The following is a 14,579-nucleotide window of genomic DNA, read 5'->3' on the forward strand; positions in this document are numbered from 1 at the left end:
TTAAAAATGTTTGTACAAATGTTTGTTTGATGATTATATAAAAAAACTGAATTTTCGTTCTTATAACAACAATGTAGGTCCTTCTTTTTCCAATTCCCAAAGAAGGCACAGAATAATGTTTGCGGGCATTTTTTAGAAAGGAAGTGCAAGGCATTTTAGCATGCATGATAGGAGAAGGCATATGGGAAGGTGTTAAGGATCCCAAAATCATGGGTTAAGAAGGCATGATTTTTGCGGTACTTCGCAATTTTCCCGCTGGGATTATGTTCTATGCACTACACGCAGAAACGTACTCATCAAATAATAGCACATGAGAGTATAGATGTCTCATAGCATTTCAAACACACAACGAATGACCGATAACGAATAATCAACTCTCACTTTTTGGCCAAACACTAATTGAACGAAAGCGGTTGGGTAATTCACAATTGGAAAAGTGGCACTAGTGTTTGGTTGTGTTGGCTTGCCGCGCATAAATTCTGAATAAAAATTCTTGTAAACGCGGTTATAAATCGGATAATCCAATTCTTTGCCATTATTATTTATTGGATTATAATAAATCAAATTAATATTTAAATATTTTCCTATTAAAAATGGCCAATGGTTACTCAAATGGATCCACTGAAATGAATGTGAAAAAGAATGATTTTGGTTATAATATTTTTCAAAGAATAACGAATGATTCGCTGGTGAATTTACATTTTTGTGATGTCACTTACAGTGTGTTGGATCGTAATGGAAAAAGTAAATCGAAAAATATTATAGGAAGAGAAATATGACAAGAATAAATTAAGAATTTTTTCAAATAAATAAAAAATAAAATAAAAAAACTTGTACAAAAGTATTTGTATAAAAATTAATGAATTAAAAAATATTTGTGTGCTTTACTCTGTGTGTTTTTCTAATAATGAATGAATCAATTGAAATAACGAAATATATATTTGTTTTAATAATTTATAACGTAATTAATTATTTTATAATTTTTTACTTAATTCCCAAAACGAAATAATAAAAGGCACAAAAAATATATTGAATGGTGTTAGTGGTGAATTTCGTGCTGGTCAATTATCTGCCATTATGGGACCTTCCGGAAGTGGCAAAACAAGTTTACTGAATCTCTTATCAGGCTATAGGTAAGTACACAGAAAAAAATATCCCCAAAATATGTCCAATTAAAAAGTTGATTGAAATTGAAAAAAATTTTATTAATAAAGTAATTGATACTATTAACTTTTTAATCAAACTCGGAAGACTAAGTCAGTTAAAAAAGGTGATGAAAATTTATTTACTTAAAACTTTATTTCAAACAATCATTCTTTTAATCAAACTAAAAGCACAATCCCAGTTGGGAATATAATTGGAAAACGTTACGTTTTTAATTAAAAAATTTATTGAGTTTTGCAATCAACATCAATTAAATTTTTAATTGATTAAATTAAAAAATTGATTGAAATTTGCTCATGAAATCATTATTTTTTTTTATTTTTTTATGCCCAACTAAAAGTGCCCAGCAAAAACTCTCATTACCCGGTAATCTTGTAGGTAAGCCTATTTAAAAATTAATAACCACTTATTAATTGGCATCGCTTCGGATTACATTTACATATGCATGTCCTAGAAGGAAAGTACTTCTCCACAGGCATACTTTCGGCCATAAAATAAGTAGTGCATCTAAAGCATATAATCACCTAATATGTAATGACTTATTCGTAGATACACCAAAGTTTGCAAAATAGCCACTTATTGTCTCAGCCAACCAAATCTCGAAACTATTGATTTCTATCGCCGATTGCAATGGATCAAAATATGGCGAGTGATGCTGTAATAGGAGAACTACTTGAATAGAAACGAATATTGTATAAACAAACAAAAAATCTAATAAATAATCTAAATAAGATTACACGCAAATTAATTTCACACATAAAATAGAAATAAATGTAGGTTGTTTAAGGTAGTTGGATTCGTGAATTACGTTATAATAAAGGGTGATTCTTTTGAGGTTAGGATTTTCATGCATTAGTATTTGACAGATCACGTGGGATTTCAGACATGGTGTCAAAGAGAAAGATGCTCAGTATGCTTTGACATTTCATCATGAATAGACTTACGATCTGCCACAACGTCGAATTTTCAGTGAATGGGCCCTAGAAAAGTTGGCAGAAAATCCGCTTTTTTATCGACAAATTTTGTTCAGCGATGAGGCTCATTTCTGGTTGAATGGCTACGTAAATAAGCAAAATTGCCGCATTTGGAGTGAAGAGCAACCAGAAGCCGTTCAAGAACTGCCCATGCATCCCGAAAAATGCACTGTTTGGTGTGGTTTGTACGCTGGTGGAATCATTGGACCGTATTTTTTCAAAGATGCTGTTGGACGCAACGTTACGGTGAATGGCGATCGCTATCGTTCGATGCTAACAAACTTTTTGTTGCCAAAAATGGAAGAACTGAACTTGGTTGACATGTGGTTTCAACAAGATGGCGCTACATGCCACACAGCTCGCGATTCTATGGCCATTTTGAGGGAAAACTTCGGAGAACAATTCATCTCAAGAAATGGACCGGTAAGTTGGCCACCAAGATCATGCGATTTGACGCCTTTAGACTATTTTTTGTGGGGCTACGTCAAGTCTAAAGTCTACAGAAATAAGCCAGCAACTATTCCAGCTTTGGAAGACAACATTTCCGAAGAAATTCGGGCTATTCCGGCCGAAATGCTCGAAAAAGTTGCCCAAAATTGGACTTTCCGAATGGACCACCTAAGACGCAGCCGCGGTCAACATTTAAATGAAATTATCTTCAAAAAGTAAATGTCATGGACCAATCTAACGTTTCAAATAAAGAACCGATGAGATTTTGCAAATTTTATGCGTTTTTTTTAAAAAAAAAGTTATCAAGCTCTTAACAAATCACCCTTTATATCCAATAGCCAATTCACATTAGGTTCGAATCTACTAAAAGTGGATTTTAAGTCTCTTTTTTATAAGGCAAATGGCATTTGAAATTTAGTTTAAGCGCATTTTGGAAGTGTAATGTGAATGAGGTTTAAGAAAGCATTTATTTAAAACATAATATGACAATGTCATTAAACACAATTATTATGAAATATTTCTTAACGGAAAAATTTTCAGAATTACCATTACATTACATATTCTTTTTGATTTTTTATGTAAGTGCTCGATTATGTGAATAATTATACCTAATGGTACCATCATTTATTCTATTTTATTAATTCGTTAACTACAACTGCCTAAAAATTTGAGAACAACAATTCGAAAATTACCGAGAAGTATTTATTTTTGTCATTACAAGTTAGTCATTATAACTCGCCGCAATGTAATGCAACGTGTAATGACAGCTTTACTCCTGGTAATGTCAATTGTAATGAGATGTGGTTACCTAGTTTTTGCTGGGTGTGATTGAAAGAAAAATGCACATTTAAGGGCATGAAATCTTTAACCTCAAAACAATATTTTTTATACCCTGCGCCACACTGGGGAACAGGGTATTATAAGTTAGTGCATATGTTTGCAACACCCAGAAGGAGACGAGATAGACACATGGTGTCTTTGGCAAAAATGCTCAGGGTGAACTCCTGAGTCGACATAGCCATGTCCGTCTGTCCGTCGTTCCGTCGTTCCGTCTGTCCGTGAACACATTTTTGTAATCAAAGTCTAGGTCGCAGTTTTAGTCCAATCGACTTTGGCACAAGTATGTGTATATAGCTCCCATATATATATTTCGCCCGATATGGACTTATATGGCCCCAGAAGCCAGAGTTTTATCCCAATTTGGTTGACATTTTGCACTAGGAGTACAATTAGTAGTGTAATCAAGTGTGCCAAATTTTATTGAAATCGGTTCAGATTTAGATATAGCTCCCATATATATGGTTGCCCGATCTACACTCATATGACCAATTCTTTGCTCCGATTTAGTTGAAATTTTGCACAGAGAGTAGAATTAGCATTGTAGCTATGTGTGCCAAATTTGGTTGAAATCGGTTCAGATTTAGATATATCTCCCATATATAGCTTTCGCCCGATTTACATATGACCACAGAGCTCAATTTTTAACCCCGATTTAGTTGAAATTTTGCACAGAGAGTAGAATTAGTATTGTAGCTATGCGTGCCAAATTTGGTTGAAATCGGTTCAGATTTAGATATAGCTCCCATATATAGCTTTCGGCCGATTTACACTCATATGACCACAGAGGCCCATTTTTTGCTCCGATTTGATTGAAATTTTGCACAGGGAGTAGAATTAGCATTGTAACTATGCGTGCCAAATTTGGTTGAAATAGGTTCAGATTTAGATATAGCTCCCATATATATGTTTTTCTGATTTCGACAAAAATGGTCAAAATACCAACATTGTCCTTGTATATGATGCATGGATGAGACGTAGCAATATCATGTTAGCTCGATCGCTTAGAGATTTAGCTTACAAAGCCTTTCCAAATGACCATTGGAGGACTTACTGCAAACTTCGGAATAGAGCTAAGCGTATTATTCGTAAGGAGAGACGGACATTTTATACGGGTCTTTTTGGCGGCGAGAATTCGGCAAGATTTTGGTTCGAGTCATAGGAATATTATGTATGACGCTGATAAAATTGATTTTCGAAACGATCAGGACGTGGAGTCCTATCCTGATTCTCTTAATGATTTTTACTTCCGTTGCGTTTACGAATATGAGGTTTATGACGCGTTGCGTAAGGTTAGGTCAAAATCATTAGGTGTGGATGGAATTCCTATTTATTTTATTAAGTCAGTATTTCCCTAGGTTTCTTCTTACATTTTAGATTTATTTCATATGGTTTTTACCAGATCTGCCTTTCCTTTGACTTGGAAGACGAGTAGACGAGACGAGAAGACGAGACGAGTAGTCCCAATTCCTAAGGGTAGCCATATTCGAGGACCTGAAGATCTTAGGCCTATTACTATAGTGCTCGCTCTTTCGAAAGTATTCGAGAACCTTATGAAAGATCAGATTTTGCCTTCCGTGGGAATCGCTCTACAATGTCGTTGCTTCTTCAACTTACTGATACGCTTCGTGAGAATGCTAATAGTGATAAACTCAATGTGCTGGTTTCACTTGACCTTTCTAAGGCATTCAATTCTGTCAACTTTAGGTGCATGGTGTCCAAACTGAGACATGAATTTGGTTTTTCATTCCAAGCTTGTAGACTTGTTGTTTCATACCTCTCCGGTCGATGCCAATTTGTTGTCCTAAGGGGTTCTCATTCTGGAGTACTTCCCCTCCGTTCTGGTGTCCCTCAGGGTTCCGTTTTAGGGCCCATTTTGTTCCTTCTGTATGTTAATGATCTGGCTCGGATGGTAAACTCGCCTAGGTGCCATGCTTTATTGTTTGCCGATGATGTGTTCCTACTTTGTAAATAGGAACGATCCGACTTATTTAGATTTCAATATGATATTAGTGACTCATTTTGACTCATTTTCTTGAATGGTCTGAACTCAACTCGCTTTGTGTGAATCCATCTAAAACTAATGCCCTCTCTTCTGGTTTAGGAAATACTCCAATTGATTTTTTTCATCATCATAGATGTCGTTTTTGATACGAGGTTGAACTTTGACCATCATGTTAATTTGGTATCAAGACGTGTATGGGCAGCATTGCGACGTATATATGCTGCTAACATATATTTACCTCTTCATGTCAGATTTAGGGTGGCGAAATCTCTCCTAATGAGTTGGAGATTGTTTCGGGTTGCGGTTCGAATGTTATGAATAGGATTAGGGTAACTAATTGTTAACACGATTGCACGTTTTGTTTATAATGTGTGTAGAAGAGAGCATATCACAATTCATGTTAAGCATTTTCTCGGTTGTTCCTTTGCTGATTTCGTGAGATATATAAATTTGTCTTTCTTCTATAAAATAGTCTGTTGTTAATATCGGAATAAGTTATATTTCCATTGTGTATTAAATTCTTTTATTTACATTTGTTTACTCAGGTTTAAGAATTATATGAAATATATTTATTGACCGCAAAAACTTTTGTATTACAAGTCTAAAATGAATGAAATGAAATCGCCATTGGTAAAGTGGCCACAAGAAAAACCTTAATATATGTTATAGCACCCAACACATTTGACGGATTTGATATGGTATCGAAAATGTGGAAAAACTGGTGCAGGATATAATATAGTCGACCCCGCCCAATTTTAGACTTTCCTTACTTGTTATACCCTGCTCCACACTGTGGAACAGGGTTTATAAGTTAGTGCATATGTTTGCAACACCCAGCAGGAGACGAGATAGACACATGGTGTCTTTGGCAAAAATGCTCAGGGTGGGCTCCTGAGTCGATATAGCCATGTCCGTCTGTCCGTCTGTCCGTGAACACATTTTTGTAATCAAAGTCTAGGTCGCAGTTTTAGTCCAATCGACTTCAAATTTGGCATAAGTATGTGTTTTGGCTCAGAATAGATCCCTATTGATTTTGGAAGAAATCGGTTCAGATTTAGATATAGCTCCCATATATATATTTCGCCCGATATGGACTTAGATGGACCCAGAAGCCAGAGTTTTACCCTAATTTGCTTAAAATTTTGCACAAGAAGAACAATTAGTACTATAGTCAAGTGTGCCAAATTTTATTGAAATCGGTTCAGATTTAGATATAGCTCCCATATATATCTTTCGCCCGATATGGACTAATACGGCCCCAGAAGCCAGAGTTTTACCCCAATTTGGTTGAAATTTTGCACAGGGAGTAGAATTAGCATTGTTGGTATGCGTGCCAAATTTGGTTGAAATCGGTTCAGATTTAGATATAGCTCCCATATATAGCTTTCGCCCGATTTACACTCATATGACCACAGAGGCCAATTTTTTGCTTCGATTTACTTGAAATTTTGCACAGGGAGTAGAATTAGCATTGTAACTATGCGTGCCAAATTTGGTTGAAATCGGTTCAGATTTAGATATAGCTCCAATATATAGCTTTCGCCCGATTTACACTCATATGACCACAGAGGCCAATTTTTTGCTCCGATTTAGTTGAAATTTTGCACAGGGAGTAGAATTAGCATTGTAGCTATGCATGCCAAATTTGGTTGAAATTGTTTCAGATTTAGATATATCTCCCATATATAGCTTTCGCCCGATTTACACTCATATGACCACAGAGGCCAAGTTTTAACTCCGATTTAGTTGAAATTTTGCACAGGGAGTAGAATTTGCATTACAGCTATGCGTGCCAAATTTGATTGAAATCGGTTCAGATTTAGATATAGCTCCCATATATTGTTTTTCTGATTTCGACAAAAATTGTCAAAATACCAACATTTTCCTTGTAAAATCGCCACTGCTTAGTCGAAAAGTTGTAAAAATTACTCTAATTTTCCTAAACTTCTAATACATATATATCGAGCGATAAATCATAAATAAACTTTTGCGAAGTTTCATTAAAATTGCTTCAGATTTAAATGTTTCCCATATTTTTTTTACTAACATTGTGTTCCACCCTAGTGCATTAGCCGACTTAAATTTTGAGTCTGAAGATTTTGTAGAAGTCTATCAAATTCTGTCCAGATCGAGTGATATTTAAATGTATGTATTTGGGACAAACCTTTATATGTAGCCCCCAACACATTTAACGGATGTGATATGGTATCGAACATTTAGATATACAAAGTGGTGCAGGGTATAATATAGTCGGCCCCGCCCGACTTTAGACTTTCCTTACTTGTTTTTTCCATAAAACAGTTTACTTCTTTTTCTGTAAATATTGACCGCCATATTCATAAAAGTTAATGCAAATTTTAAACCTACTTTACCATACAAATTTCTTCGATAAACTATCAGTAAATTATTATGAATATGGGTATACTTTTATAAATCCATTTTTTTTTCGAATTAATTTCCCATATTTTACGATGGGTATCCATTTCACTCAAATGTAGGAAATTCCTATAGAAATTATAGTCCAGATTTGTTAATTTGTTTAAAATTACTGAAAGCAATATCTATGCATTAATATTTTATGCGATAGGTGGCACACCTATTAGATGTGGTCGCATAAATATTTTTCGTGAATGAAAGATTGCTAGACATAGTCAAACTATTCACCCCACACTAATGTGTTCTATGTAGCATTCGAATGTGCGTATTAACAATTAAAACAAATACCCCATACGTACATACATATCTACATATATGTTTGATACACTCTGCTATATAAGAGCAAATATAATTTAACCTTGAAGTAACATGCGTGTGAAACGCACAATCCAGCGGTGAAATTCTTCATTAGATTTAAGGCCTTCTTATTCATGTGATAGGTATTTGCTTCAACCGTTCTTCCTCTTTAGACTTGATTATTTTATTTACTTTGTACTTGTACTTTTTATACCCTCTACCATAGGAGGGGGGTATATTAACTTTGTCATACCGTTTGTAACACATCGAAATATTGCTCTAAGATCCCATAAAGTATATATATTCTGGGTCGTGGTGAAATTCTGAGTCGATCTAAGCATTTCCGTCCGTCCGTCCGCTTTTTGAAATCACGCTAACTTCCGAACGAAACAAGCAATCGACTTGAAACTTGGCATAAGTAGTTGTTTTTGATGTAGGTCGGATGGTATTGCAAATGGGCCATATCGTACCACTTTTACGTATAGCCCCCACACCCTCAAAAAAAATCGCTTCTTTAACATATGTTCCAAACATATTTTGCAGGAAGCACATATATTATTGCATACTGCCGAAACATTAATATGTTTGCATTATGTGAACATATTATATGTTTGGAAGCATTTTGAGCCAAAAATATTATATGCTTGGAAGAATTTTTCCCAAACACGATTGTGCTCATTCCCTAACATACTCGTAATTTTCACTTCCACGAAATTTTTTAGTTATTGGCACCTTTCTCTGTAATACAAATAATGTTGAAGAAATTATTCACTTTTATAAATTTTTTAAGTTTTACCTTTCGCCTGCACGGAGAATCGAACCGAGGACCATACAGTTTGTAAGCCAACACACTATCCACTGGGCTACGTAGCTGTTATAGTCACCAGTAGATAATTATCGTTTTAAGTTACATTTATATAGCATAGTTTGCAGCGCCCACGAGCCCATGCAAACATAACATTATTTAACAGAAACATACATTTGTTTGCCACGTGGAGCAGTGGTTAGCATGTCTGCCTTGCATGCAAAGGGTCGTGGGTTCAATCCCTGCTCCGACCGATTTTTTTTTTTTTTTTTTTTTTTTTTTTAATTTACACATTTATATTTATTCTATATTAATTTTTTTAAATGAAACATCGAAATGTGCGTTATTAAAGATTTATAGTCAGTAACAGTGCTTGATATAAACGAAATTGTAATAAAAAACTGTTTTTGTACAAAACTTTAAAATTTGGAAGGAATTCAAAAACTAACAAAAGAAGAACGTGGAGTCGAGTATAAACATACATACATAATTTTATAATATAAACATAAATTTATTTAGGAGTGAACAGTTTTTTACTAGCATTTAATACCATCGCTCTAAAATTCCTTTTATTTTTCTTTAATAATTCATTTTAAAGAAAATAAACTTTTTAAATTGTTTTAGCTGTAAAAGTCGAACTTAATGCCCGCTTTTATATTTGATGGTGTCCGTCAACTCCTCGTGGACTACTTTTTAATAAAGAGAAACTAAACTTTGTTTTTTTTACATTTTACTGTGTAATTTTTCACTATTTCCTCCTTATTTCATTTTACCGTCCCAACTCTAAAAAGAGTATAGTGCCCTTTCGTTATTTTTATGAAGACCCCTGATTTCTTTTAACGAACCAAGAAAAAAATAATGCCAAAATGATAAACAAAACACATGTCCACACATACATAAAATGCTGCTCTCAAGGCGAAAACATAAGCTGTTTGTTTTTCAAATGTCTATTCTCTTGGTTCAGAATGTATATTCTCTTTATTCAAATGAAATAATATTTAGACTTAAACATATCAAATTTTTGGCCTTATCATAAAACAGTTTTCCGAAACAACATACAAGCGGTTTCACAGAAATTGTTCTCTTTTGACTCTTTTGCTGTGTTATATTGATATCTTTCGTCAACTCTCCCGGTTTCCATCTCTATTTCTCTCTATACTCTCTCTGTCGCTTTGAATAAAATATCACAACATATGTATGTTTAGTTGAAATTTGTAAATTTATATATGTTTGTATTCACACATATGATTTTTATGAAACATTCATGCCCCAAACATAATATATTCTAACATATTAACATAGATGTCCCAAACATTTAGTGTTAGTTTAGGAAAATTACATGTTCGCACTTAAATATATTGTGGTTTAAAATCGTGCCCGAAACACATTTTGTTTATATCGGAACATATGAAAAACATATTTTTCTAACAGTGCATATAAACCGACCCCTAGATTTGGTGTGCGGAGCCTCTTGGAGGAGCAAAAATGATCCGATCCGTTTGAAATTTTGTATGTGGTGTTATTATATGGTGTTTAACAACCATAGAAAAATAGTTCCATATCGGTCTATAATTATATGTAGCCTCCATATAAACCGATCCCCAGATTTGACCTCCGGAGCCTCTTGGAGTAGCAAAATTTATCCGAACCAGTTGAAATTTGGTAGATGGTGTTAGTATATGGTCTCTAACAACCATGCAAAAAGTGGTGCATATAGGTCCATAATTATATATAGCCCCCATATAAACCGATCACCAGATTGGACCTTCGGAGCCTCTAGAAGGAGCAAAATTGATCCGATTCGGTTGAAATTTGATGCGTGGTGTTAGTATATGGTCTTTAACAACCATGCAAAAATTGGTCCATATCGGTCTATAATTATATGTAGCCCCCATATGAACCGATCCCCAGATTTGACCTCCTGAGCCTCTTCGAGGAGCAAAATTCATTCGATCCGTTTGAAATTTGGTGTTAGCATATGGTCTCTAACAACCATGCAAAAAGTGGTCCATATCGGTTCATAATTATATATAGCCCCCATATAAACCGATCCCCAGATTTGAAATCCGGAGCCTCTTGGAGGAGCAAAATTTTTTTGATTTTGGAGCGTTTTGATTCAGTTGAAATTTTGTATTTTGTGTAGGTATATGGGCACCTACCATGCAAAACTTAGTCCATATCGGTTCATAATTAAATATAGCATATATATAGATCCCCACATTTGGCCTCCGGAGCCTCTTAGGTTAGGTTAGGTTAGGTGGCAGCCCGATGTATCAGGCTCACTTAGACTATTCAGTCCATTGGTGAACTACATTGGTGAACTTCTCTCTTATCACTGAGTGCTGCCCGATTCCATGTTAAGCTCAATGACAAGGGACCTCCTTTTTATAGCCGAGTCCGAACGGCGTTCCACATTTCAGTGAAACCACTTAGAGAAGCTTTGAAAACCTCAGAAATGTCACCAGCATTACTGAGGTGGGATAATCCACCGCTGAAAAACTTTTTGGTGTTCGGTCGAAGCAGGAATCGAACCCACGACCTTGTGTATGCAAGGCGGGCATACTAACCATTGCACCACGGAGCCTCTTGGAGGAGCAAACTTCATCCGATTTGGTTGAAATTTGGTATATTGTGTTAGTATGTGGCATCTAACAACCATGCCAAACTTGGTCATCATCGGTCTATAGTTATATAGAGCCCCCAGATAAACCGATCCCCAATGACACAAAAATTGGTCCATATCTATTCATAATTATGTATAGCCCCCATATAAAGCGACCCCCATATTTCAATGCTGACTCTCTAATTACCGCGTAAAAGTTCATATCGGTTCGTAATTATTGGTAGACTTCCCTATATATACCTTTTTTGCCTAATATATGGCACGTATGGACTAACTTACAATTTAGAAGACGGTGTTAAGAAGTTTAAAGATACCTGGCCATCGGTGAGTATTACCACAATCACAATTTTTAAAGGGTGATACGGTCAAAATTTGGTCAAGGGAAAACGCGTGTAAATCGGTGAAATCGTTTATTTAAAAAATCAAATTAAATTTATTTTTCAAGTTCAATTAGTATAAAATTCAGGAAAAATATTCAGTTAGACTTTCGCTTTTCCAAATCCGAATTGCCGGGCCTCACGCTTGACACCTGTCATCAGATTTTGTACAGCCACCTTGTCCACCTTCTTCGCCGCAGAAAGCCAGTTTGCCTTGAACTGCTGCTCGTCCTTAGCAGTTTTTTTGGTCTTCCTTAGGTTCCGCTTGACAATAGCCCAGTATTTCTCAATTGGGCGGAGCTCTGGTGTGTTGGGAGGGTTCTTGTCCTTGGTAACCACCTGCACGTTGTTGGCGGCGTGCCACTCCATGGCCTTTTTACCGTAATGGCAAGATGCCACATCCAGCCAAAACAGTACGGAACAACCGTGTTTCTTCAGGAAAGGCAGCAGACGTTTATTCAAACACTCTTTCACGTAAATTTCTTGTTTGGCAGTCCCGGAAGCTATGAAAATGCTGCTTTTCAAGCCACAGGTACAGATGGCTTGCCAAACCAGATATTTCTTTGCGAACTTTGGCAATTTTATGTGCTTGAAAATATCTGCTACATTTCCCCTTCCGGTTGTAGACGATACACCCAGCTTATTTGCGGCATCTCGGAGAGAGAGGTTAGGGTTTCGCTTGAAACTACCGGCAACTCTCTTTGTCGTCTCAGCGGCTTCCGGTTTTCGATTTCCCCCCGATCCAGACTTCCTGGCTGTCGACAAACGTTCCCCAAACACTTTAATTACATTTGTAACGGTTGATTTGGCAACTTTTAGCGATTTTGCCAGCTTTGCGTGCGAGTAAATTTTGATACGCTGCTCTTCTTGCTTGGACGGCATTTTGACAACTGAAGAGTGAATTCCAAAACCAAATTGGAGCAACATTCTACACACACACCTTCAAAATGAGGGGTGTTCAGGTTTTTTAAATGCAAAATTGAAAGAAATACGTCAAGTTTATATTGACCAAATTTTGACCGTATCACCCTTTAGCTCCCATATATATTGTTACGAATTTGATATTTCTAGATTTAAGTTATTTAAATTAGTTTCCGTTAATTTAAATTTCAAATTGTAACGATAAAATTACGTCATAACTTGTTAGAGTCATTTCTTTATTTTCTAGTACTTTCATCTTTTGTGTTCTTAGTTTTCCAATCGTTCATTGTAAAAATAACACCTTTTGTTTTACTGTTATAATTATCGGTAATATGACCATAATCACTTATGTTATGCCTGCACGACATCTACCTAATCTAGTAGAATGCACTAGATTATTAGCATAAGCCTAAAAGTATGCCTATAGAACATTCCAGATGGCTGTAGGCAATGAAGATAACCAGTTGAATATGTGGTGTTAGATAAATTGTATCAAGATAGTTCTAGATGGTTGTAGGCCAGACTATCCAGAATTTTCGAAATCGTCAAATCACGGTATATAAGCCCATGGCGGAGGGAGCAGTCAAGTCAGTCGTAAGCTAAAGTTTAGACAGTACACATCGTAGAGCAAATAAGTGAAACCAATCAGTTAAACAAATAAATTGTAGATTGTCGTTATTTGAAAAGAACTGTGTTTTAATTATCGGGTAATTAAATACGCCTCAATATAAAAACGTAACAATATGCATTAGCGTAGCTAGACAATTTTCCTAGGGGGGGCTATAGCCCCCCTAGCTAAAAATTTATAGACTGAACTTATAGGTTCAATTAATGTTTTATTTCATAAAAATGAATAACAATATAGGCATCAAAATAACTCGACAATTAATTTATAATAAAGCAACTAAAAGTAGTTCCACACTTTTCCCAGCAAGAAAATTGTGAGTTGTTCTAAAGGCACAACTTTAAAAGTACTTCCAAAAATGTCCTCAATTATTTTAACTACTTCGTTTTTTTTCATATTTTAATGTGTAATTTTTTGTTTTCTTTTTTTTTTAAATAGTTTAAAAAAAGAGTAAGAATAAATAAATTGGTACAAATTATTCAAATTTTGCCACAAAACTGCTAAATCCATTATAGAAAAATCGATAAGTTTGGAAATTATTCGAGGAAAAACGTTTCAAACAAGCGTCAGAATGCATTAAAAATCATAAAATCTATATAAAAATTATTTATTTGGGAAAATATCACAAAATTTTTTAATTCACATTCAAAACACTGAATTCGGATCTCACCTTAAGAAGTGATGCAAATTCATTGCAACGCCTGTTGAAACCGTGAACATTTGTCCTATGACAAGCTCATATTACATTCATTGCTTCTCCGCGGTGGAAATAATAAACCACCATGCAGCGAAATTCAAAGTCATCCACTGGGTTGCTAACTTCAGGGCCCAGTGGACGGGTAACGACTGAAGTTATAAATTTGGGCATCGACCAAGAGTCAGGCCCAATTAGTCGACCTGTAGACGGGTCGACTGGCGGTGACACTTTGGCAAGTCGAACCTTTTCTAAGGTGACGACATCAAAAGGAGGCAATCCCTCTCGAAAGAGATTCAAGGAACGAAGAAATGCTTTGTTTATCCTAAAGAAATTAGGATCAGTCGACCCAAGCACGTTGTCGGCTAAGC

The 14,579-nt window shown here is 35.5% G+C and overlaps 1 protein-coding gene across 1 annotated transcript in view; it reads left to right on the top strand.

Annotated features, from left to right (window-relative positions):
- Positions 1–453: 453 nt before the first annotated feature.
- Positions 454–14,579, top strand: part of LOC142238612 (ATP-binding cassette sub-family G member 1-like) — a 46,274-nt gene continuing 32,148 nt past the window's right edge. The window contains exons 1-2 of the mRNA XM_075310305.1: positions 454–744; positions 1,016–1,133. Coding sequence (XP_075166420.1) covers positions 594–744; positions 1,016–1,133 — 269 coding nt within the window. The 5' untranslated portion in view covers positions 454–593. The remainder of the gene's footprint in view (positions 745–1,015; positions 1,134–14,579) is intronic.

This window comes from Haematobia irritans, chromosome 5, assembly GCF_050003625.1.
Source record: "Haematobia irritans isolate KBUSLIRL chromosome 5, ASM5000362v1, whole genome shotgun sequence".
NCBI classification, from domain to species: domain Eukaryota; kingdom Metazoa; phylum Arthropoda; class Insecta; order Diptera; family Muscidae; genus Haematobia; species Haematobia irritans.